Source organism: Malurus melanocephalus, unplaced genomic scaffold, assembly GCF_030028575.1.
Source record: "Malurus melanocephalus ecotype Western Australia unplaced genomic scaffold, MMel_1.1 scaffold_147, whole genome shotgun sequence".
In the NCBI taxonomy this organism is placed as follows: domain Eukaryota; kingdom Metazoa; phylum Chordata; class Aves; order Passeriformes; family Maluridae; genus Malurus; species Malurus melanocephalus.
Genome location: NW_026623379.1, coordinates 1,770,923 through 1,796,865, shown reverse-complemented (window position 1 = coordinate 1,796,865; position 25,943 = coordinate 1,770,923). Strand labels below are relative to the sequence as shown.

The 25,943-nt window shown below is 38.2% G+C and overlaps 2 protein-coding genes across 2 annotated transcripts; one reads left to right on the top strand and one right to left on the bottom strand.

The window, feature by feature from the left end:
• Positions 1-3,787: 3,787 nt before the first annotated feature.
• On the bottom strand, positions 3,788-10,077 carry LOC130576668 (pyruvate dehydrogenase protein X component, mitochondrial-like; the record flags this gene model as incomplete). The annotated part of the gene is made up of 2 exons (XM_057371514.1): positions 9,832-10,077; positions 3,788-3,919 (listed from the first exon to the last, which is right to left on the bottom strand). Coding segments are annotated over exons 1-2 (277 nt in total), but the record flags the coding sequence as incomplete, so codon positions are not given.
• Positions 10,078-10,185: 108 nt separating this feature from the next.
• Positions 10,186-24,578, top strand: APIP (APAF1 interacting protein; the record flags this gene model as incomplete). The annotated part of the gene is made up of 8 exons (XM_057371510.1): positions 10,186-10,401; positions 12,670-12,770; positions 16,516-16,564; positions 17,868-17,985; positions 19,069-19,204; positions 21,755-21,922; positions 22,464-22,586; positions 23,612-24,578. Coding segments are annotated over 7 exons (888 nt in total), but the record flags the coding sequence as incomplete, so codon positions are not given.
• Positions 24,579-25,943: the final 1,365 nt, after the last annotated feature.

Below are 25,943 nucleotides of genomic sequence, written 5' to 3'. Positions count from 1 at the left end.
TAAAATACAACTTTTTCCTTTCACAGACAATACATACAAGCTTAATATAAAATTGTAGGCATGCTTTAAGTAAAATTTTAATATTTCCCCACTAGCAGAAATGCTGCAACAGCATTACTGGTCTAAGCATTTAGCTTAATTACTGATATCACTCTATTGTGTTTAAAGATCAGAATTAAAACCTAGTGCAGGTTACTACCTGTATTTAGGTAAGAGACAAACCCTTTAAAAAAAAAATTCCTTTTTCAAGACTTCATGAATTAGGAAGGGAAAATGAGGTGCCATACTTCACTTGCGTTGAATGAAAACATCAAAAGCTCAGTTACCTACATATTTTTGTAAGTCATAAACATTCCTATTACAGAAATTGGTAGAGAAACACACTTCACCTTTTTAATGTAATCATCTAACAGCCACATTACACTTTGAATAACTAGAGCATGAACAGCCTGTATGAGGAAGTCAAAACTCCAGGCTCTATACTAGTGTTTTAATTTCATTGGATAATTAATTCAAGTAGCCCATATATCAGATCATTAGGCAAGTACTTCTCAGCTGTTAAGAAATCAAATTGTTGAGCAAATTCTGTGATTTACATAGCTACAATTGGCAAGCAGGAAGGAGCTTAACTCTGTACCTTAATCTGCCTGTAGACTATAGGTGTTCTGCACCATTAAAAAGAAATCTCAGTGCTCAGAGACCAGCAGCAGCATCTCCAGCAGTGCAGGCCAGCCAAGGCAAACACCTTCATCCCTGTGTTTGCACACATCACATCTCAACTTGGGTACGCGAGGCTGTTCACAGAAAACTAAATATTCCCTTGCACAGGGAAGGCAAGAGAAAAAGTCCTTAGAGAACTGGAAAAACACTTTTCCACTACATTATTTTGTTTTACTTAATAAGGGTTGTCACAGATTTGAATGGCAATTGACTAAATACAGTATAAGAATACATCACCACAGCATTCAAGCCCTATGTGTGTTTCAGTACCCAAGTACAATAGAAAGGACCAGAGTCACCTCATTAGAGACTGCAAAATTTGTGATTGTTCCTGTCACACTTTGATGTCAATTTAAAATCAGCTTTCCCAATAATTATGATTGAAAAGAACACTTTTGCAAAGCCTATCTTTACTCTTACATTTTAAACTGAGGGAGCAGTATTTGCAACAGAAGTAGCCTGAACAGGAGCTCTCAGATTACATATAATGCCCTTGAAAAATCTTGGGTGGGGTTTGCATTTTTTGTTTGTTTGGGTTTTGAGTTTGGTTTTTTCCCTTTGTTTGTTTTTTGGTTTGATTTGGTTTTAATGAGGCTAAATGGTTAGGATTTCTACTGAAGCAGGGTGTCCTTCTAGGAGATACAACTGGCATCCAATAGCCTTGCTCAACTACTGACAGACAAGTATTCAAATCACAAGATACAAACTGCATTTCTTAATGYACTCTTTGCAAATAAAATCAGAGTTGACTGAACACAGATACTGAAGTCCCTGGAGTTGATGTCTCAAAAGGTAGCAGAGTTACACTGCGTGTGAATGCTGCCAGCACTGTTGTATATTCTGTTTTCTGCCCACATTAACAAGAGGATTTTAGTCTCCTGGGCTGTCAGTCTACCATCTTTCATCAACATTAAATTCATACATAATAAATACAAGTTTTTAGAAACATAGTTTTATCTTTGTGAGAATGACTTTATTACCCACAGGAATCAACATGAAACTGCATTAAAAATGAGAAGGAAAAGTAAAGCTGTCAATTAAATTCAGCGCTTTTCCTTCTGCAATAGTGAAATTATTTGTCCATCCCATGAAACTGTAAAATGAACACATTTGATATTTACACAAAGAACAAGAAAAATTATCAAACTAGTATTATACTGACCCCTTCTGGTAATAGTGAGAAAAACATTTCATTTGCAAGCAACAGCCAAGTGCTTCTGCCAATTGCTTAAAAATATTTATTTTCTTGGATATTGGATTGTCAAACACTTATTTCAGCAATAGCACTACTTTTACTTGGCAAACGCTCTGGTGAATTAAGTAGTTAAGAGCACCTCTCACAGAGAGGAGTGTGAGCATTAAATCACTATTTTCTTCAGAATTTGTCTTCACTTCTTTTTTTTTAAATGCAGTCTTTACATTTATTGTCCAGACTCTTAGAGGAAGCAATAATATTGATAGGAACTAATTACAGTCACAGATGTGGCCAATAAGACAAAATACTATATTTGGGTTTGGTCTTCTTTCTAAACAGAAGGTAGAGCAATAAAAATACTAAAACAGTTTTCTTTCAAAGAATATAATCAATTAACATTTTATTTTAATTTCATTAAAATAGGTGTGAAGCTTTTTTTTCTTCTGTGTTAGGGTGGAAGGGTAATGGAAAGACAGAAAAACCACTGTATAGCTTTCATATTCTAACACTTTTATGAGCAAAGGTGATTGATTCACGTTGTGAAGCAAAATGGAATCTACCTGAATTCCTACCATCCTCTCTTTTGCAATTTTGAATGCAATAATTACTGCAAAACAGGCTACTGCTGATTTTTAATGTCTTACAATTATTGACAACCAATATAAAAATATAAAAAGGACTCTGGATCATTCTTTCCTCTCTGCATAATCCTGGACATGATTAACTGAAGCTTCAAGTTTCAAGAACACTGATGCAATTTTTTTAATAGACAAACTTCTGTACTGCTCCCAGCAAATTCTGCAGCAATTCTTACTAAAAGTTTCAGGAGCAAAAGGTCAAGTCCACTACTGAAGCAAGAAGTTGCCTTCCAACCACCTCTCAAAATGTATGCAAAATGGAGAAAAGCAAAGTGCTCCAGTAATGGTTGCAATAATGGAAGCAGTATCAACACTTAAAAGGATAAGCCAAAGGCTTATCTAGGCACAACAGTCAAAACACATTTAGCCACCAAATGTGTCTGTCAAAGATAATAAGCTTTAAGATACTTTCTTTTTTCCAGATGTTTTCGTCCCTTTAGGAAATCTAAAAATGCATGTGAAGAAGATATTCCTACTGATTCCTACTACCATCTAAAATCCTGCAAGGCATCCTAGACCAATGGACATCTGCTACCTGGAGTCCAAAACTACGTTCTACATTCAATTCAGTTTTATTATTAAACTGAAGAAGGGACATGGTAGGAGTAAACAGGAAAAATGTCTCCTAATGGAACAGGAACTGCTGACTCTTCTAATTTTTTCATTTACATACAACCTACGTGAAGAAAAAACTTGACAGAATTCTTAGCCAGTTGCTCTGAAATATTTTAACAGAAGCACATAGTTGTCAGAGAAAAGAGTTCAGCCTCTTTTTGGATGAGTTATTTGGTTTTCAGTCTGGGTTCCTTTAGGGAAAAATTTTCCCATTTGGTACTAGGTTTATGAAAGTAATTTAAATTTCTCTCAGCTTTAACTGTAGACTATAATTAAGATATAAAAAAAGATACTCAAAAATACCATATCTTTCATGGCATTCCATAACAGCAGAATAATGAAACAGAGACCCTCCCCAAAGTCAATGCCTCTCCAAAGTTACTGGCCAGCATGACAACACAGGGAATTAAAAACAGCCCACACACTCACACCCTGGAAAAGCCTAATGGAGATTTTTAAAAAATATGATCAGTGCAACCTTTTGGACAACAATTAAGAAAACAAGCATTTCAAGAAACAACAATTTCAAAGCAGGTATTGTTCACGATTACAGCATCCATATACCAGACATTAATCTATAACCAGGAACAATGATCTTATTCTTACAGAACAGATTTACATAGCTGAAAAATTATGGAAAATGTGACCACAGAAAATGCTTTCTTACCTTCCTTTTTTAACCATTTGACAATGTTTCCTTCTTCCATTGTTGGAGAAAGTGCAGGCATAAGAACTTTGATACCAGGTGTACCTGCAAAACAAGCAGTGGTTACCTCAACTGAATACTTTTTCAGGAAAATTTTTTTCTCAGCTAACTGCTTAACACCAATGAAACTAAAAGTGCATGAAACTGAAAGATAATTGAACAAAAGATTCACTATGATGCTCTTGCTAAAGCTTACATACAAGCATGCTCACCAAAGAGCACAAAGGAAAACAAGGCACATTACAAAAGAAATGGAAATTCAAGAACCCTGAATTTCTAGACCTGAAGTTTTGTTGATCATCTCAAAATCCACCTAAAGCACTGCATCCTCCTTTGTCCTGTCCTCCTTCTCCTCCTTGTGGAGGAGGCTGTGGACTTTTTTTTTCAGATTAAAGCATATCTTTTAAATTAATAAAGCTTTTGCGATACTAGTATTCTGGACACTGATCATGTACCTCTTTCACTGATAAACCTTTTTAACGTTTATTTATCCTTTTTAAAGAAAACTATATCTACTTTGCAGAAATTTCTTAATTTCAAGTTTCAGTGATTTTGCCTTGGCTCAGTAAACCCATATGCAGAAGCAGCACTGTGTAGCAGCAACCATGTGCCTTGTTAGTGGGATTCTTCTGAGGGCAGAGCTCAGGATACAGCATAGTCCTTGGCTTCGCAACAAATTACGTCTCTTGTCATCTGATCCACTGTACCAAAGTGCTATTCTGACATTAATACAAGAGATACTACCTTTCTGAACTTTTAAGAATAGTTATGAGGCAAAAAATAAGTATCTTTTTAGATACAATTTTGTAAAAGCTTTCCACCTTATTTTTGACACACTTTCTTGAACTTTTATGTCTGTGTATTCATCAGGGAACAGAAACAGACACTTAGAAGGTACAATGTATACAATGGCAATTGTCAATTCTATTTCATATTCCCTTTTCTCTAATTTAACCTGCATTAAGGTTTATGATCATTTAACAGGAAACAACACCGCACTTCTCCCAGTTGCTATATTGCTTAGAGTAAGCAGTAACAGCTAAAAAAAGAAAAAAATCTTAGAAATTAATCCTTCTTCAATTTTTTACATTATTATCTGCTTTCCAGCTCAAAATTCTTCTCGTTTTTTTCCTTGCCCCTTTCCTTACAGAAGCTGTGCTAAGGCACAGAAAGAACAGGGAGGTGATTGAGGACAGCCAGCCCAACATCACCAAGGACAAGTCCTGCATGACCAGCCTAGCGGCTTTCTGTGATAGAGTGACTACACCAGTGCTCAAGGGAAGGGCTATGGATGTCACTCCTCTCTGGAGTTCTGTAAGGCCTTTCCTGTGGTCCCCACAACACTGATCTCCCTAAACTGATGAAACAAGAATTTGATGGGCAGACTGTTCAATGGGCAAGGAATTGCTTGGATGGTCACACTAAGATCACAGTGCCCCCATGGATATTGGTGACAAGTCTCTTAGAGGTACTGGCAGATGAAAAGCCATCACGCGGCAGGTTCTGGCTCACAGCCCAGAAGGCAAACATATCCTGGGACACATAAAAAAGAGCAGCCAGCAGCTCAAACAATGTGGTTCTGTCCTTCTGCTCTGGCAGGATCCCATCTGGAGTACTGCATCCAGCTCTTGAATCTTCATCACAGGAAATACGTGGATGTGTTGGATGGGGTCCAGAGCACAGCCACAAAAACAATAAAGGATGAAGCACCTTTTGTACAAAGAAACATCCAGACAGTTGGGGTTGTTCAGTCTGGRGACCAGAAGGCTCCAGGGAGACCTTGCTGCAGCATTTCAACACTTACTAAAAGGGGCTTCTAAGAAMGATGGGGAAAGACTTTTTAATAAGGCCAAGAGCAATTGCACAAGCAATACTAGCCTGAATTGAAAAAGGGTAGATTTAGACTAGCTATAAGGCAGATTTTTACAATGAGAGAGGTGAAACACAGAAACAGTGCACAGAGTGCACAGGAGCATTCCAAGTCGGATGGATGGGGCTCTGAGCAACCTGGTCTATTTGAAGATGTTCCTGCTCATTGCAAGGGGTTGGACTAGAKGACCTTTAAAGGTCCCTTCCAAACATTATATAATTTTTTTAAAATGTGAAGTGGAAACATTGTAGCAAACCTCTAACGACCTCAGCAGCCATCAATGATCTTAATATTTTAAAACACACCAAGAGCACAAAGTGAGTTATTTATTCCCTAAAACCCCCAAGACAGCAACACAACTAGGATCACACTACCCAAAACACTTGAGTTTTGTGGAAATGAACTCAATTGCATGGTTGATGTTCCCAGAAGACTGCATGAGCAAATACATATTTTTTTACCTCAGTCTTTCCATGGTAGTTTCAGATTAATATTACTCATTACTGCAATGTTTAGAAATGTATCCAAACAACATTCCTTGTAACATTCACAATTCCCATCTGAATTACCTCCAAGCAGTTTGTTCAAAAAATTTCTTCTTGCAACCTCTCATCTTGGACTAATACACAGAAAAATGAACTATGTTATATATATGAATGCTTATCTGTGTTCATTTATTTGATAAAGTTTTCTAGTATTTGAAGTATGATGGACAAAGTAAAGCATGAGTTAGCAATTGTCTTATGTTATACACATCTACTCAAAAATCGTATTTATCAATAACAGCAAGCAGAAAACAATACATTGCAGGATGCAAAAAAGTGTTCTCAGTTTCATAAGTCTAACTTGACAAGTCTGACTTTGACAATCAAAATATCATCAAAACATTATTCTGAAGTCATATCCCACAAGCAACTAGGTTTATTGAAATTTAGGGAACAGACCTCATTAAAAAAAAGTGAAAATAATCCACATATTTAATGAGGAAAAAACTAATTTTTAAACCTAGTGGCTCACATTTCTCTTCCATTAAGAGCTACTTGATCCATTTCCCAGAAAATGCTTCATACTTTGGCTTAAATACAAAACTGAGCAACAAAGTTGTGCCACTCTAACATTTTCCCTTCATTGTTATGAGCAACTACCACAAAACATATAATCCATTCTGTCCCTTTCATCAAATTACAAGAGGAATTCTAGCAGCAATGAACCAATGAAATGAACAAATAAATAAATAAAACTGGACAGAAAGAAGGAAAGAAGAAAAGACCTTGTGCACCCATTAAATCCTCATGCACAGAGATGTCCATGTTCAGAGAAATTCAGTGTTGTTGCAATTAAGAGCCTTGTTCAGCATGAAATGCACAAGAACACCGGCTACAACAAAGCTTTCAAAGCTGTTTTAACTGCTTCCTAGTTAATGACCATACACATACAAAAACCAGGCTTAAATGTGCCTCTACACAGAAAAKCAATTCTATAATGAAGAATTCCCTTCACCAAATATTATTTGCCCTCATTAAATTAAAAAAGGGGATAATAAAAGAAATCACTGCGTTCATGTAAGTTAATTACACTGTACAGGCAGCCCTCATAAGTACTTTGGGAAGTAAATACTACTGTTTTGGAATTAGGGATCAGTGAAAAGTTCGGGCAATTTGCACAGAATCTCAAAGACTGAGCTCACAGGCATATCAGAATTTAGAACCATAAGTGTGCAAAACTTCTGAATTCCTAGTCACTATGCACTGATTTTTTTTCTAACAATGGAAATTGCGTATGCACTATTACATATCAATTATCTGAATGAAAAAGGAGGAACACTTCAAAAAAACCAAACTTCACAAGAACAAGAGGCTGTTGTTTTAAAGACAGCCTTCCGTGTATCCAAGAAAATTTGTTCTTGTTGACAGGTTTTAGGACTCAAGTTGAATCTGGGAACATTTCTGCTGCCTTCCCTCTCCATGAAGGGATTCAGTCCATATTTAGGCTGCACGACCAACACACGGCAAGAGTGGGGCACTAAGAGAAGAGCAGAACAGCACACCTCTATCACTTCCTATAAACTATGAACTAAGAATCCCAGTGAGAGTGGTTTTTGTACTTCCTAGCTTCCTACACACACTCTGTAGTCAGAAGAGAAGTGAAAAATGTACTGCCACTTGACACCAATTATAAGATTATGAAACATAAAAAAAGAAAAATTGATACACCTCTAACATAGAGATGTGAGGCAAAGAGGCAATTCTGGTGTTTTTCTATTTTCTGTTTTTCCTCTTTCTCTGTGACCAACAAACTAGGAATTCCATTCTGAATTAACTGTGTTAATTATGCAAAACAACTTTACCAGCACCACAGACAAGGACAGAAACATACAGAAAAACAAAAAACTCACGTGACATGAAAAACTAGACCCCCATGAACCAATACTTCAAATAGTGGCTTTTTTAGAAACAGWAAAGCAGAGAAATAAAACTAATGCTAAAATAAAACTGACTTKATGGTAAATTGTCAWACTAGGAACCAAGAGTGAGTTTTAWGTCCAAAGGGGCTGTATTTTATCAGAGAAGTTATGATTTCTCCTCTTCCATTTTAGAAGCAATAATAAACTTAAGAAAGATGGTGTCACCAAAATACACACCACCTTGAAAAGCTGTAAAGTTACTGGAAGGGTTGAATGAGGAAAGCCCGAATGAGTTAAAGGTGTGATCTCTCCACCCTAACACTTAAAAGCTTACTGTAAGGAATTAAAAAATATTTTAGTCATTTGCATATCCAAATTTAGAAATTTAACTCCAGCTATATATTAAGTATTCTCACCATAAAACACACAATAGATTGTCTGGGAGGACTGTAGACAGAAGTTCTTCAGGACTCAAATAATAAAACCTACTTAGAAGTAGCTTATCCTCCATTATATTACATATGTACACTACTATATGAAGAAAGAAGGAAATATTTTCTAACAGAATTGGAAAATAAATAACAATTATTTCAGGAAAGGGATAGACTTCCCTCACACACAGCARRTTTTACAAAGGAAATTATTTYCWTACTGCAAAGCAGCAAAGGCAACCACTGCTGGAAAGAAGGGAATGCTGAAGTCCAAACCACAACAATTAAACTGTCTCTGAGTTTTATTACATGAGGTTAATGAAAGCTCACTTCTTTGTAAGTGCACTTAAACCCCATGAGTTCAGCATCACACCAAGGCCTCCTAACAATGCACCCGATCATTGTTTAAATGCTTTACAAGTTGTAACTTACAGGTCAAGTGGGGAAAGATCGCATTTCATTCAAAGATCCATAACTCTTCCCACATCTCTTACAGAGGAAAACATGGAAGGGGAGAGATCTGCCTCATAACTGCGTAACAACAAACTTTGGAAAAATGCATCTTGAAAACTTGTTGCCACAGCCACACACCTTGACTTCTATATAGGAAAGGATACTAGACATGCAATTAATAAAGTCAAACTCTATTTCTCCATTAAAAACTAAACAGAATAACATAAAATACATGTCATGCCCTTCCCCAGTTACTTGAAACATTACCGGGAGAGTAAGATAACACAAATGTGGTGGAATTGCCAATCATGGACAAAAAACACCAGATTAAAAACTTTCTTTTCCAATGCTTAGCTACACTAACGCTTAGAAAACACTCACCTGTTTTCAAAGGTGAGGCCAAACAAACCCAGGTCCCCAGCTGACCATAACCTCCATTCCCGTCTCCTGCAGCTGGAGGAGCCAGATTCAGGGAAGGAGGCAGGGATGGAGGACAGGTGTTTTTAATGTTTCTTTTTGCTCTCTTCTCATTATCCTGCCATGACTTTGACTTGGCAATAAACCCAGTTAAATCGAGTCTGTACTGCCCATGACAGCAATCGACGCCTGGTCTCTCCCTGCCCTTATCTCAACACATAAGGTTTCTGGTATATTTTCTCTCCCCTGCCCGGCTGCGGAGGAGAGCGACAGAGAAGCTTTGGTGAGGGCCTGACATCCACCGGCAATCACCCGCTCGCAAACCTCTCTGCGCCGCAGACAAGCTGCAGCAGAGCAGCCCTCGCACCAGCCCGGCACTCACCCAGCAGCTCCGGGGTCCGGTGCAGGTACCTCCATCCTGCCCGGACGGGGAGGGAGAGCCCCGCGCCCAGCGCCGATCGCCCGGCCCGCAGCAGCCTCAGCACCCGCTCTCCGCCGCCGCCGCTCAGCCACAGGGACGCCGCCATCTTACCCCGCCCCCTCCCGCCGCGCCAGGCTGCCCCGCTCAGTGCCTGAGCACAAATGATCCGGCCCGCCCCCAGCGCCGGGGAACGCTTCACCGAGCCCCCGAGCCCCGCTTGCCCGTCCCGTGCCCCTCCCGTGCCCCTCCTGTGCCCCTCCTGCAGCCCCGGCCGTGGGTTTGGTCGCCTCGATCGCCCCAGGCATGAGCGAATGAGACCGCAGGGACAGCCGCTCCCAGCCCGGCTGTCCGCGCCCGCATCTCCCGCAGTCAGTGCCGGCTCCCAGCCCTGGGGAGGGCACCGGTCTCTCCATCCCGCCCGCCGGGTCCGGTTCGGGTGGGTGCCCACCCCAGCGCTCCGCAGGCGCCCCCGAAGAAGCCCCCGGGAAAGGACCCCGCACCATGGCGGCCGCCGGCGGGGATGCGGAGCAGGTAACGAGGGGCCGGGGAGCAGCGGGGCCCGCTCCTGGTTCGGACAGCTCTCGCCATCGCGGGGGTGAGGTTGTTCTTGAACTTTGGTAATTAGCCGGGAACTTCGCCGTTGCTAATTAGTAGGGAGGTCCTGGCAGTACTGGTGGATGGCAAGTTGACTGAGCCGGCAGTGTGCCCTGGTGGCCAGGAGGAAATTCAGCCGGCAAGACTCAGGCGTACTCAGTGTCCAGCATTCAAGGAGCAATGGCAATGAGCTAAAACGCAAGTTTCACCTCAACACGAGGATGACCTTCTTTACATTGAACCTGGCAGAGCACTGGAACACGCTGTCCAAGGGAGTCGTGTAGTCTCCCTCTCTGGAAACATTTAAAACGTACAACATCTGGAGGCTTTCCTGTGTCACCTGCTCTGGGTGATCCTGCCTTGGCAGGGGGATTGGACTGGGTGATCTCCAGAGGTCCCTTCCAACCCTAACTATTCTGTGAATCTGTATAAACGTGGTGTAAAATTTGGTACAGTTTCCAGAATGTTGCCAGCTGCCAGTCTGGCTGCATCTGCAGCACTCATGGGCCTTTTAATGTTAACTGGGGTTTTTTAGGTTTATTTTGTGATTTGATTTTCCTTTGGTCTTTTGGGGGTTTTTTAACTCTTTGATTGGGGTTTTATATGTCATCCCAACCAGAGCAGGAGTTGGCACTGTTGTGCTTCATCAAACAAATCAAACATTGAGCATATGGAAATACCTCTCCAGTTTGTATGTGGCACTGGTCAAGAGACCAGCAATTCATGCTTCAAAACCAGCATGAATTGACAGCAGGAAGATAAGAGGTACTCAACAGACTAGATAGTACAGCCTGTCAGGAAAGAGGGAAAGAATGGACTTCATCCTAAAGGGGGGAAAAAAAAAAAAGAGAGTAGCAAATGGACTTGTTGTTTTAATGTGTAACACGTTGTTACAGAGGTGAAAGGAAGACCATCTTTACATGCTGTCTAGTAAGAGAGTAAGGTAGAAAATATTTCCAGCCTGGGGACTGTTAACTGATTATCTAAGGATCTTGGTAGTCACTGTCGTTGGAGGTTGTAAAGATGAAACTAAAGCAGGAGATTCCAGACATTGTCAAATTTGCCCCAGGCTGCCATCTCTGTTAGTTCAACTCCCCAGTCTTCTGCCTCAGAACCATTGCTTCATGTTCCTGTTCATGCTTCCCCACCCCTAGTTCTGCAAGTCCAACAGCAACTGGAAACACTTCTAAACATTTCAGCAAAGGTATTGGCACCAAGTAATCATCTGCCTAGCAATTTTGCTGGTTGCTGGTTTTGCTTTTGTTTTCCCTATTCTGTGGATATTAGCAAAATACTTCACCTAATGTGGATTCTTGCTGCTAAACATTTTTCTTGGAAATGTCATTTCATGGTCATTGAAGTGAGCAGTAGAGCAGCTAATCATTGGTCATTTTAGGAGAAACTTTCAAAGCTTCTAGTTGCTGCAATAAAAAAAAAWYMAAMMAAAAAAAAGGCAYAGCATAAAAGCAGCTRTATTACTGTGGTAATGTAGATTACCTCTGACACTGCAGATACCTTTGGTTAATATATAGATACAAATATTAATGTAATAAACAGTGGAATATAGAGAAAAAAATACAAAATATTTTTCTTCTGAAAGAAATTAAAATAATGCAATTTGCCTTCTGGCTAAACTGCATGTGCAGTAACTTCATATTGTAAAAATATAGGAATATAACATTCATRAAACAATGTGCATACATTTTCTATKGTATTTTTGAGTGCTATTTAAAAATATATATTGACTAATAAAGTCTGTTCTATTGGAATTTGTAAATCAAGCAAAATAAACCTACAAAAAACTGATTTAATGGGAAAACTATTAGTCAGGTTTTTCAAAATGGATAATGTTAGATTCATTTGTTTTCATTTTTTTTCGTGCAATATTCCATAGCAGAATTCTGCTGGTGTAATATCTGTGGGCCACTTGCACTCAAATGAATTTTAGATGACACCTTTCCTGTGAAGATTGCATCTTATTTGTGGGTTTTGTTTGTTTGTTTCAAGGAGTGAATGTCCCTTGCAGAGCTTAAAGAACATTGTGTAAACATGCAGTCATTTTGTAACCGAAGTTCATTAGCATAAATTAGACCTTTTTACTGCAGCATGAAAGTATGAATCCTTTATACTCAGTTTGAGAATTTAAATTCCTAAGTTTGAGATGTTTCTGATGGTTTTTCATTTATTTATTTAATTTCTTTTCAGGATAAGTTACATCCAAGGAATCTAATCCCAGAGCTTTGTAGGCTGTTTTATGGTTTGGGCTGGGTAACAGGAACTGGTGGAGGAATCAGCTTAAAACATGGGTGAGTAATGATGAAAGAGAAATTATGTGGTGGTTAGAGGGAGAGCTGGCTGTGTTTAGTAGTTGGTGAGGGGATTTCAGTTCCATGAGAAATGTTTGCAAGTCAAGAGTGAGTAAGAGTTAGAGGGGGAGGTGAACAGTGTGCCAAGTTTAACCATATGGAAAGGAGGTGAACAGTGAACTAATCATTGCAGACCCTTCAATGGAGAGAGACAACTTCAGAGAGTGACTTTCTATGTAATTTTCCTACCTGTAAGGTAGATGGATTGTCTTTGAAGAACAATGTATTCCCCCTTTTCTATTTCATTGAGTACGGAATTTAGAGTGAGTTACATACACAGCTTTCAAGTGCCTGTGGTTAAATAAAATCAGTCTCACCCTGGACATTTTGCAGGCAAGATATTTCCTCTAAGAAGGGAATTACTATTCTACTGAGATAATTTCTAAGGAGACAAATACTGAACATATAATTAAAGCAGGACAGGTAACATCAACAATTTTTGGTCTGTGTCACCTACTAAGAAGCACCACTTCAGGTTTTAATCTTCATAATCCCCAAGCTTTAAGTAGAAACAGAGCTCCTCTCAGTGGCCACTGAAAAAAGGTAAATCCTCATTCTGCAAAAAGCCTTGCACACTGCCTGCAATTCTGTCCCCAGTCACAGGGTTGTGACACACACTTGAAAGTATCTGACCTCTCACTTTTCTGGTATACACTTGCATGCATGTACAAACATCCATTGCTATTCAACTATATATTTTATACGCATATGAAGAAAAGACCCTAAATGCTCATATTTGTGCTGTGTGGACTTTGTGCAGGCCATTTCACCTTCCTGCTTGATTTTGCAAACAAAGCAACAACAGTAATTATAATGAGAGGAATGAAAATAGTGTTAATTCTTGTTTTTAAAGTTGTCTAYGGAAAGACCTTACTAGCACTAATTTGTCATCAGTAGCTAAATGTGTCCTGTTTTCGTTGTCATTCCATGCAACTCCTGTTGATTGGGGCAAGACAAATGACTTCATCAGAGAATACATTAACGTTGTAATACAGTTTTCCTCAGTGGCTCTGTAAGTTGGTTGGTCAGACYACACTGAAATACATTTTTGAGTTTGTACCAATGTTGTACCTGGTGTAGGAATAGTAATGTATATGTGCTGTACTGCTTTATATCTACAGTAAGTAGCTGAGTTTCAAAATGAGTAGCTATAAGGCAGAGATCAGACTTAGATCTTCAAATTGTTACATAGGAAAATGTAAAAGAACAATTGAATTTTGATTCAAATGTAACAACTGTTTTTACCAGCTAATCTTAATCAGCCTTAGCCACTGTGCAGTTCCTATCAACTATGAGGAAAAAAAAATGCACATTTGTACTTGGGATAGCATATTAAAAATGGATGTAGAATTCTTTRTGAGGTATCTTGTATTTGAAGACCATATTTTGTCATTAGATTTTCCCTTTCTKKTTAAGTTCTAAAAAAGAAACAAATCTGGTTTAAGAAAAAYTGTGTGTCTGTCATAAGTAACTGAATTACCATTTGATTTCTTATCTTGCTCTTGCAGATGAATTAAGACTAAATTAATGCAATGCTGACYGTGTTAATTCATGAATGTTAACAGYTSTAAATATGATAAAACCACATTTTTATGTGCTTCACAGACCTTTTACCACTATGAATAGTTCATCATCTCAAGAGTTCTATTTTTGGAAGCATTAAAATCACAGAATTGTTTGGGTTGGTGTCTCAGTTTGAAACAATGTTTTCAGAGAAGGAATGTTACAGAGTAAATGTTTCCTCTAAAGTGAAAAATTTGATAATTTTTTCCCACCAATATGAAATAGATGTTCAGGCAAAAGTGAAGAGAAAAAATTAAGTGGTTTATTAACAAAGGACTTTATTATTAAGTCCTTTATTAACCACAGGACACAGATAAAAAGTAACTGTTGGATATTTAAAAGTCCAGGAATGCCCGCCGCCCCCTCCCCCACAGCCGCTCGGCCAAGTGGTGTGGAGAAAAGATGGTGGCTCCTGTCCCTGGGGAAAAAAAGAAACGAAAGGAAAAACCCACGTGGCCACTSCCCATGGAAAAACTTAAGGATAGTCCTCACTGTGGATGAAACAGAGGGCTCGGTGTGCTTTTTCTGTCCCCGGCTTGGCTTCTTCTGGAGTCTGGGACCAGACGGAGCGGTGCCGCTTGTCCCTGCCGGCCACCGAATTGCTCCAGAAATAAAAATCAAACGGGTCGGAGAAAGGGATGGCGGTCCAAGGAGAGCTGTCTGCCTAAGCTAACAAACCCGAGCTAGCTAAACAGCAACAACGTAACTCTGCTGCATGCAGCGAGCAAGGACTCCCGCAGCACCGATGCTTTTAAACTGCCCGAGCCGCCCCTGSCCCTTCTTCTGGGTCAGATTTACAGGCACAGACACCTTTTGGRYRTAGAGGCTGACGGACTATAGGAATACAGGATTGGCACAACATCAACCCAAGACAGTTGGTAAAGACCCTTAAGATCCTCAAGTTCAACCATAAAACTAGCACTGCCAGGTTCACCACTAAACCACATTCCTAGGCACCATGCCTGAATGTCTTGTAAGTACTTCTAGAGATGGTGAGCCAGCTGCTTTCCTGGGCAGCYGATTCCAATGCTTCATAACCCTTTCAGTGAAGTTTTTCCAAATATCCACTTTAAACCTACCCTGATGTAACTTGAGGTAGTTTCRTCTTGTCCTGTCTCTCATTACCTGGGAGAAGAGACTAACCTCACCTTGCTACACTCTCCTTTCAGGCAGTTGTAGAGAACAATAAGGTCTCTCCTGAGCCTCTTTTTCTACASGTKAAACAACTCCCTTAGCTGCTCCTCACAGGACTTGTGCTCCAGATCCTTCCCCAGCTCTGTTACTCTAGTCCAGAAATACAAACATCCCATGGTCCATAGGAAGTGTTCCTGTAACTCGACTAATTATTCACTAGATGTCTCTGTGCACCTGAATTTTGTATGTGACTGCTGAAGCTGAATAGGGATTACCACTGAGAGAGAGAATCTCGTTGGGAGTTTTGTGATAACAATGAAAATAATGTAGATACCATCTTAAAATCATTTTAGTTTGAATCAGTTTTTACAGCTTTTCTTCATGTAGTCCTTACAAGAATTGATGCATTTGTACTTAAATTTCAGTCATTTAATTGCACTGTATTAGTGCCGACTCTTATCAACACAGATAAATATGTAACTGCACTAGAAACCTAACCTGCACCGTTAAAAAAGAAAGTATTTACGCTGTTGCATGTTACAGATAATTRTTACTGTTTATAGATAGTTTGTGGATTTTTAAGTAATAGTTTTGTCAGCTGCCTTGTCACAGRTCATTATCTGCTTGCAATTTCTCATTTTTATTCTGAATTCTAGTAATTTGAGTTTTAGTTATTGCAGGGAGAAGCTGTTTTTCTTTGTTGGAAAAATAAGGCTGCACTTCTTATATGTTTTTCAGGTATCTGTCAAGTTAAAAGCAGGRTTTTGTACCCCTGCAAGTTTGAGATTTTATTTGCCCTTGTACAATTTAGTTACATTTTGAAAACTATCTACATGTAAATGTATGGAACAAACAAGAAAGTTATTAAATTGTGAGGGTCTAGATTTGCTATTTCTTTTTCAGTGGATCACGAGCTCTAATGCCTGTGCAGTTCAACACTCATTTCTCAACTGTGTTTACTGACTTTTCCCGTCTACAACTTTTCTAGGGATGAAATCTACATTGCTCCTTCAGGAGTCCAGAAGGAAAGAATACAGGTATGTTAAGGAGTACTTTTACCTCAGAGTTTATCTTGAGATGGATGAAAGTGCTTTTGTTTAAAGTTGCATTTTTCCTTATGTGAAGTTAGAAACTGGTTAAACTGTTGACTACATTACTGAAGGAACTGATGATTTCTCCCACTATCATAGCAAGCCAGTATGTTTCAGTGGCCAGTGTAGATTAGTCTTGATGATCTCCTTGCTTTAAGTTAACACAAAGCAGCGTGAGAGTCAAGCATTACTCCAGCCCAGCTTTATTCTTTGTCAGGCTTGGTTGGCTATATACCTGTCTGGCTGCAGTTTCAAGTTTCTGAGGTGCATACCTAAATAAGCATTAACACTTCATCGCTGCTTATTTTTGTTTGAGTAATTGMAAATACTTGTCTTGATAGTCTTAGTAAATAGATGGGCTCTCCCCATAAAAAGGTGACCTTGTATGTCTCCTTTCCAAAAAAAATYGAAATGTAAGAGGAGGGGAGAATARCAAATGATAACTATTTTATGACTGCAGGAACTCCCCCAGAATAGAGTGGTACATGGAAAGGATTTGTCATCTCATAAATTTGAGGATAAATACAGTGAGGAGTGAAAGGAATTTCTTCACTGATAGAAACTTGGGGTCTTGCAGCAGTGTTTGCTGAGTATGTGAAGACGTAAGGCGGGCAGAGGTATGTAAGATAATCGTGATGGTCTGGTCTGTGCTCGCAGTAACAGAGGATTAAGCACAATGAGTGAGGAAATCACTTGCAATTGTATTTTCTGCTTTTTTTTTTAAATAACATTAAAGTTTTTTTACTGCCCTGAACAATTCTTTGAACTGTTCTGAGTAGCTAATTGATGCAAAGGTAACATTCATTTAAAGCTTCTAAAAGCAAAGTTTAAGAAGAAATAGTTTATTATTTTTAAGTTTAACTCATGTCTTTTGTTGATTGTTTTAAATAGGGAAGGAAAAGTATGTCTACATTTCTTATTTTGAATCAGTTACTACTTTTCCTTCTGACCTATTTTCTATTACTGAGCTACAGACTATCTCCTTTCTGAGAAAATTGTAGTTTTACAAATATCTGTGTATATTTTTCGGCATCAGTCCGAATAAAATGAGTACCTAATAACAATTTCCATCACACAAAGTCAGTAAGCAGTATTAGAAGCTGGAATAAATGTGGTRTGTTACAGAACTTTTACAGAGTTAAAATTACATTCTGTATTAAATACGTAGTTTGTAGATATTTGTTTCCATAGAGGGAAGGCAAAACTATTTGATTCATCACAGGTCAAAATAATTTCCTATTTCTTACAGCCAGAAGATATGTTTGTTTGTGACATGAATGAACGGGACATCAGTGGTCCTCCACTGCACAAGAAACTAAAGAAAAGCCAGTGCACCCCTCTTTTTATGAATGCCTACACTATGAGAGGTATGTAGCAGTGTTTGTGGTTCAGCACAAACTGTATACTTACATCCACAAAATCGATATYCAATACATAATCTTTATACACAGCACTTACAATGAAACAAACATGAAACTATAAATTGATTTGCAAAGGTGTATATATACAGTGGAATATAGTCCATAGTAGCATCCTGTCAGTGTCACTTCTAGTTTAATCTTCTTATGTAGCTATACCTGTGTTCATCTTTTCAGCACTGATTTTTAGTGCAGAATATTGGAAGCTTGCAGGGGAAACTTGCAGGGTATATACAGCAGTTCTATATCAATAATTTTACCAATACAGCTACTATGGTTTAAATCCATTTGCATCCATTGGGCTGATATTAACAGTTATAACTTAGGTGAAAAGAGTATGAAACTTTTCTTTTGCAGGTAAACAGTAGTAGAGAGCTTTTGGTGCTGTGTAAATTTACATTTTTTATTTTAGAAAGGGTTTAGGGAGTCTCTTCGGATATCTTCCTGCACAAGCAGCTTACATGTGTATCTGAGGAATAGCAACACTGCAACTTCATAAGTAGATTATAATTATTGTCTACCTATCTTTCCATCATGACATGGTAAGACAACAATTAATGTTTTTCAGAGAATTAGCAGATTGAAGAGGACATAGCAAGAAAGTAAAAGTCTTTAAACTTTCATCTCACAAATAAGTGTAAGAATTCTTTATAATCTCAGARCTGTGATAAAATAGAGTGTTTCAGTCAGGGCAATATGTAAAGAAATGTACAAGTAGTGTTTCTCCTTGAATTTGTATAAGTAGTTTCTCTCCTGGAATTTGTCACTAATKAAAAGTTAACACAAGTGTCCTAAGATAATCCATAATTATCCCTTATAAGTGAGTAATTACCTCATACCTTCATTTATGTTGCTGTGTATTTTTTCCTCTCATACAGCAGATTACCATTTGTTAATGTTGTGGGTTGACCCTCAGACCCAATACAGTTAAGACGCCTAATAAAAGGAAATAAATCAAGTATGTAAATAAAATTTTCTTAATAGACACATTTTAAAATTAACTCTAAATTTTTTTTCTTTTTCTCTTCTTAGGGGCAGGCGCAGTGATCCATACACATTCCAAGGCTGCTGTTATGGCAACCCTTCTTTACCCAGGGAGTGAGTTYTGTATTACCCATCAGGAGATGATAAAAGGAATCCAGAAGTGTACTTCAGGAGGCTATTACAGGTACTTCTCTATAGTCAAGAAAAGAGGCATGATATTTGGTAATTTGTTTTCAGCAGTATAAATACAAGTAATWTGAATTTTGTACTTTAAAGTGAGTAATATAAAGTATTAGGAATGAGAAGTATAAAGACCTCTGGAATGAATGAGTCACTGGCTTTCTGTAAGGTCTCAAGCCTGTGGAAGAGATCTGAGATAAAATCTTGTAATGCCAGGGCTGCTGTGGTCTTTTGAACTACAGGAACAARCCAAATGAAAAGCCATGTCCTGGGAAGTTACCACATCTATACAATGTTAGGCTGAAACCCGAGCCAGCCAACACTAAGCTGGATTGATAGCATGTACAAACTACATTTGGGTGGACTTCACAAATCACTGCCTGTGCTAGTTTAGGGCATGTTAAGAGAGTAGAGGATTTCAGATTTACTTGACAGAGTTTGAAAGAAAATTCAGAATAAACAGCTCATTAAAGATAATGTTATTACTTTTCAAGGATGAGCTCTGAGGTAAGTGCTGAGTTATTCCAAATTATGTGTGATGGCTTGTTTTGAGGTCTCCACCCACAGAGTGTTGAATTGGGATCTGCAAACAACACTTATATAGCATGTGACAAGGAGATGAGAAATTGAAATGCTAAGTTCTTTTCACTTTTTGATGTTAATTTTTGTATCTAACTATTGCCCTTTGGCAAGGGAGCAAACCATATGTGATTTTATGCCCAGGCATATTTTATTCCATTTTGGTTGACTTGCCAACTTTAGCTTCTTGCCATTATTAGCATGTGCATYTTTAATGTGGTAAAATACAAGCCTTTGTATTGAATTGTCTACCAACACTGGTTTTAAAAAAATCCACAACTAATTTTTTATATGTATTTTGAACTCGTAAACACGCCTAAATGTTAGGCAGGAAGCATTGTATTTATTGGGTTCCATATCTCCAAGTTGTCCTGTGTCATTCTGTTAATTTACCAGAAAAACTAAGGAAATCAAAGCTCCAGGTTATACAGCTCATAAGCACATATTCATCCATACTAGACTGATTCCACTGTCTTGCTTCACACAAGTCTCCCCACTGAATTCAAAAGAAAAATGGGACATTGGATTCAAAATACAAAATGGGACCTTTCAAAAAAAGGGATTGACRGTATCTTGTTTCTAATTTCATAAATATTTTCTGGAAGCTTTCCAGGAAAATGCTACAGCTGGGATAGTCAGAGATCTTTGTTGGCCTAAATATGACTCCAGTGATACCAGACTAGTTTTACCTTTGACTTCCATAGAAGGAGAATTAGATCAGTAGTAAACAGCTTTGAAAGTCAGACTGTCACAAAGTATTTTACATGAAGATTTGACTAAAAGCAGTCTGTTTATATTTCAGTAAAATTAAAGAAATATCAAGTATTTAGTTCATTCAGTCTTCTTGACATTTTTATGTATTAGTTCTTGATAGAAAGCTTATGGTCATGATGAGGCATCAGTTATGGTTCATCCAAGTTCATGTGCAAGCAGAAAGCAGAACCTAGAAAGCCAATCCGTTAACTCATTTGGCCTCATTAGTAACAAACATTCMAAGTGTAATTTTAGTGATCAGAATTTATAAGAGTCAAAGTAAAGCTTCAAATGCCACTTTACTTTCTTCACTCACTATTTTTATAGCCTTCCTTGAGAAAGCATAAGCATTGAGAACCATAAGGCATGAGACTTTCTCAGTATTTGATTTGAAATACAAACTGTTGGGTATTTTTTAACATTGGTTTATTTTGGTATTTTACAAAATAAAGTACAACTAGCATCCACTCATGAAATATCTATGTGATCTCAATGATAAATCTGAACCTGAACTGGGGACTTATTAAAACTATTTAAACAAGTTTCTGCTAGTGTTAATTAAGGTTCAGACAATGCCAAATATCCCAGTCCTCCTTCAGAAGAAACTCTTAGGCAAGTTCCACTGAGTAACGTGCATCATCTTGTCTATGGAGCTGGGGTTCTCAGGCTCTCTTAAGATCACATGTAGCCCACCAATGACTCCATCACAGAGAATTTGTTTTTCATGTGTTGACTCTRCCTTCTATTTATATGCCTTAGCAGGACAATTTTCCGGGGGCTTTTTGGACTACCTAAATTAATTTTTTTCTTCTCTCCAGCAAACCGCTTCATTTCCTTCTTCATGATATGATCCTTTTAAATAATTTAATCTGAGGTAAAGCTTGTAGATGATGCCAATACAGGATGAAAAGTTTGAAAAAATTGTAAAGGGACTCAACTACAAAGTGATATGTGAATAAACAGCTACACCTAATAGATTAAAGTGTTGCTTTCTTTTTGTGCCTCAAGTGTAGCTCAGGTATTGCCTGAGTGTTTGGGAGTGAGAATTGTTACTGAGAATTCTCATGCTACAGTATGACTCACAAGAGAAGAGCATAAAATCTGGTGCTGAGAAATTTTTAACATTTTACACAATCAGAGGATAATCTCTTTCTTAGGAAAAAGCTTCCTACATCCAAGCACAGCATTTTTTCAAACACACGAACATCTATCTGTTTTATAGATATGATGATACACTAGTGGTTCCTATTATTGAGAATACACCAGAAGAGAAGGATCTCAAGGAGAGAATGGCACATGCAATGGAAAAATACCCAGACTCTTGCGCTGTCTTGGTCAGACGTCAYGGTGTTTATGTATGGGGAGAGACATGGGAAAAAGCCAAAACGATGTAAGTACAATTCAGGAATATGCTATCTCTTGCCTCAAGAGCTTAATGAACTTAATGTTATGTATATTTCCAGCCCATGGATAGTGATTCAGAATATTAAGGCCTCACTGCATGTATAGGGAGCTTTTGGGGATGGATTCATCCCTGATTCCATCACTTGGTTTTCCTTTCATATCAACGCTAGCTGATAGGGTTGCCAACATTTTCCTTTCAGACAAGTCAGTGACTCCCTCCTCATATAAAACATGCAGACAATCTCTGCTTTTATATGACACCTGCYAATACTGTTTGTGTAGACCTGCCCAGTCCCATTTTTGGAATTGACTTCATCTGCTGATGGAAATGCAGCAAATCATTATTATGTAGCAAAAATGCTCAGCACTTTCTGTTCCACAGCATTGGAAATAAACAATAATAGAACTGTCCAGTCAGACTGTCACACTGATGATAAAAAGCTTAAGGAAGGAAAAKAATAATTTTCATAAAACATGGTAAGACTTGAGCCTTACTTACATTGCATTTTTTTCCCTATTTACATTAGGTGTGAATGTTATGACTACTTGTTTGATATCGCAGTGCAGATGAAGCAGCATGGGCTAGATCCTTCCAAACATCCAGCTGGAGAAAATGGGATCTTGTAAATGTCAACAACATTTATATTCAGGTGTGAATTTATCTGTAAGAATGATCTGTTTGGAGGGAGAGACTACAGATGACACCATCACTTCAGTCTGCTTTCCCACTCAGGAAATTTCAATATTGCTCATCTTCCCCCAGTCTGCTCCATTATCACTGCAATTGTATCTGTGCCTGAAATAATGTTCCTTTTCCACACAATGCAACAAAATATATATATATTAATGGCTAGGTGTGCCCTGTGCATATTTAGTACCACTGTATAGCATGGAGTGTGATTTCTTTTTAAAATAAAATGGTATCAAGCATTACCGGAAAAGTCAATGGAGTAAAAAGACCAGAGCCTAGTGAGTTGATCTGTACAGAGATATCTGAACACCCACATTTGTTCTTCAGCTTACGGGATCAGGTTTGATTTCAGACCATCTCAGTGATACTGCTTTATGGTGGGTTGATTGGGGGTTTTGGGGGGTTTGGTTTTTCCCTTCAGCAGACTTGACTGGTTTCACAAATTTTTTTCTTTAAAGTAAAAGCCCATTGATAACATGATCAGGTTGTACTTTACATGAAGGATACTTGAAACAATTCTCACATAAGTAATGTACACTTTAGTATGCCAAAATGCAGTGGTAGCATAACATTTCAGAGGTGGAACATACAAGCAAGTTTAAAGGTACCAATACTGAGATCATAAAGTAATTTCTTGACCAAAGCAGTGCTGTAATTAAATGATAGGCTAAAGATAAATGCCTGCTCAGGCAKCATGAGTCCAGAACAGACTTGGCTCCTCAGCCTTTATGCCCACCCTAGAGGAGGAAGCAGTGGGACAGGTTTCCAGTCAGCCCAAGCCTCTGCTTTAGCAGATATTTACTGCTACAGCAATGAGGACACAATGGCTGCCACACCTGCACARAGCTTCCTCATGGCCCATGAGAACCATTCTAAAATTGCTCCTCAGCCCCTGCAATTGGATAACTTAATATTCCTTTGTCTGTATATTATGAATAAATCATTTTAGAATATTTTTGCATTTACTTTGTTTCTCCTGTACAGGTTTCTTACATAATGATGGGAGTTCCAGATTTCACCCCACACTGTTGGAGCCAGAMGGGGGTGCTGATCCTCAGCTCATTGACAAATGTCAGCAGGCACTTTTAACTGTTAAATRCATCCAAGAAAGAAAAAGGAGTTAAAAAAACCAACGACTGAACAATCATTGCAATTTAGAAATCCTGCCAAATGCCGCAGTAGGAGGAATGAAAATTCAAATGCAAAAATATTTTGAAAAACTTCAGAGAACTAATGTCGCATTTGGGTTTTGTGCCTTAAAAATTCATATTTCAACAATCTGTATTGGTTGATCCTGCTCTAATGCTACATCATTTAACTTGAAGTAAATCTCCATTTCTGAAAGTTATGGTAGCTTTTATTATTTGGAGAAAAAAGCAAGGACAACTCCTTAATTAGAAGTTAATAAAGTTAAAAGCATTGTTAAAAAGCATTGTTTGAACTGTTGATTCCTTTATACCATGTTCATGTTTATGTTTTTCTTTTTTCCTTTTTTTTTTAATGAAGCCTGTAGATATGTATTTTTAAATTCTCCTAATTGTCATTATAATGAGAAGGAAACATAATTTTATAGCATGTATTTTGTAGTCATTACTGAGAATCTGCTCTGGGTCTTACCTCTTTCAGTTCCTTCACTTTGAATAACAGCTTTTTATGACCTCTGATTAGCCCCCCCAAGGTAGATGTAATCAAACTGCTCATTAAAATATAGTCTCACATAATTATGACACTTAGTGTCTTCTTTCAAAATCTTCTGGAATGGCYCCCCAGTGGCATCAGTGTAAGCCTTGATTGCCCAACTTTCTGACTGAGTACTGAGACCTCACTCTCGAGGGTGAATTGAGCCAGGCCAAGTGCCAGCTGACCCTGTTTTCTGCTAGGGGCCATGCATTCCCACCACTTCCCTTCCATCTTCTCTGGCACTTCTTTTGAGCTTCCATGAGGTGAATTAGCTCTTAAAATAAAACTACTGTGGGAGTGGGAGAAAGAAAGATTTAAAATTATTTCCTAATAAGCCACTGGTAAAACACGGAATCAAGTCAAAGAGAACCTGAGCCAGGACAGGAGAGGATGGCTGATGCCAGAGATGGCAGACACCACATCCCCCTTTTCYTGGGGATGACAATTAAGATCAGTGTTTTCTGTACATTAGGCATGTTTGTCCTACCCTCTTGTGCATAGCTCTGTACCTGCAGCRTGCAACCTTTAACCCTTAGGGGGACCTTACATCTTGTGAAATAGTGGTTGTCACTAAGTAACTGCCGGTTGTTGGCTATCCATGTTTATTGATACATTTTTTAATATTAGACACTTGTCACTGGTAAATATTTTGCAGTGATTCCACATCTTCTGAGTGTATGTGGACTGCAGTAAGAAGTTGTGTGAAAACGCTTTTTTTTAGACCAGACGGTGACTTTGTACAGTCTGCTTCACTTAAGCACAAAGTATCTCTGAACTGTGGTCAAGCCTTGAGAGGTGCATCTGACCTGAAGGGAAAGTAGACTAATTCTCTTAGCTGTTGTTCCATGTGGATGTAGTAATAAAAATAATTCTTCATATGACAGTCCAATTAGTCTTGAAATATAGTTRCCRTCTATTTATTGTGGCATTTACCTCTTTATTTAAACTGCCTGATTTCTGCAAAAAAAAGTAACTTTGTGTGGTATTCTGATGAKGATTTCAGAATAGGTGATAAYATATAATCATTCCAAAAATGTCCTYTGTAAGGGTAAAGRACATTTTACAMATGATGCATTATATATATTTGCATATATGACAATCATAAAATGAACACTCATGAGGAAAGATATTTTTTAACAAATATATTTCTCTAAAGTTTTACAGTATTCACTTTCCCATCCAGCTACAATTTGCCRCTCTGTAGCCTTTCTAAAATCTGTAAATCATCAGATTTCTATAATAGTGGTTAAGTTTTCTCAGATAGGATTCCTAGATGCTCAAGAGTCCCATTCAATGATTTGGAAATGAGTTAAATGCACTCGTTTCATGTCTTCTCATATGAGCCCTCACCAAAGAAATTAATGCCTTCACAACTTTGGTGTCTTTGTAACCCTGTGAAATGATTAGTTTCCTGAAGAGCTTAGAAAGCTCTTGCTGTTCAGCTCCAATTATGTAGGAAAATACAAAAATAGGAAAATCTCTGTTGTGATCCAAAGCCTCTTAACTCACATAATTTTTAAGTCTCTTTTTCTCATGTGAATGGTAGGCTTCTAAGCCAACTAGATTTTTTTCTATGTTTGCTGCAAAGACTTGATCTTCATCGAAGCCCATTATCTAGGTTTAGTATCACCAGATA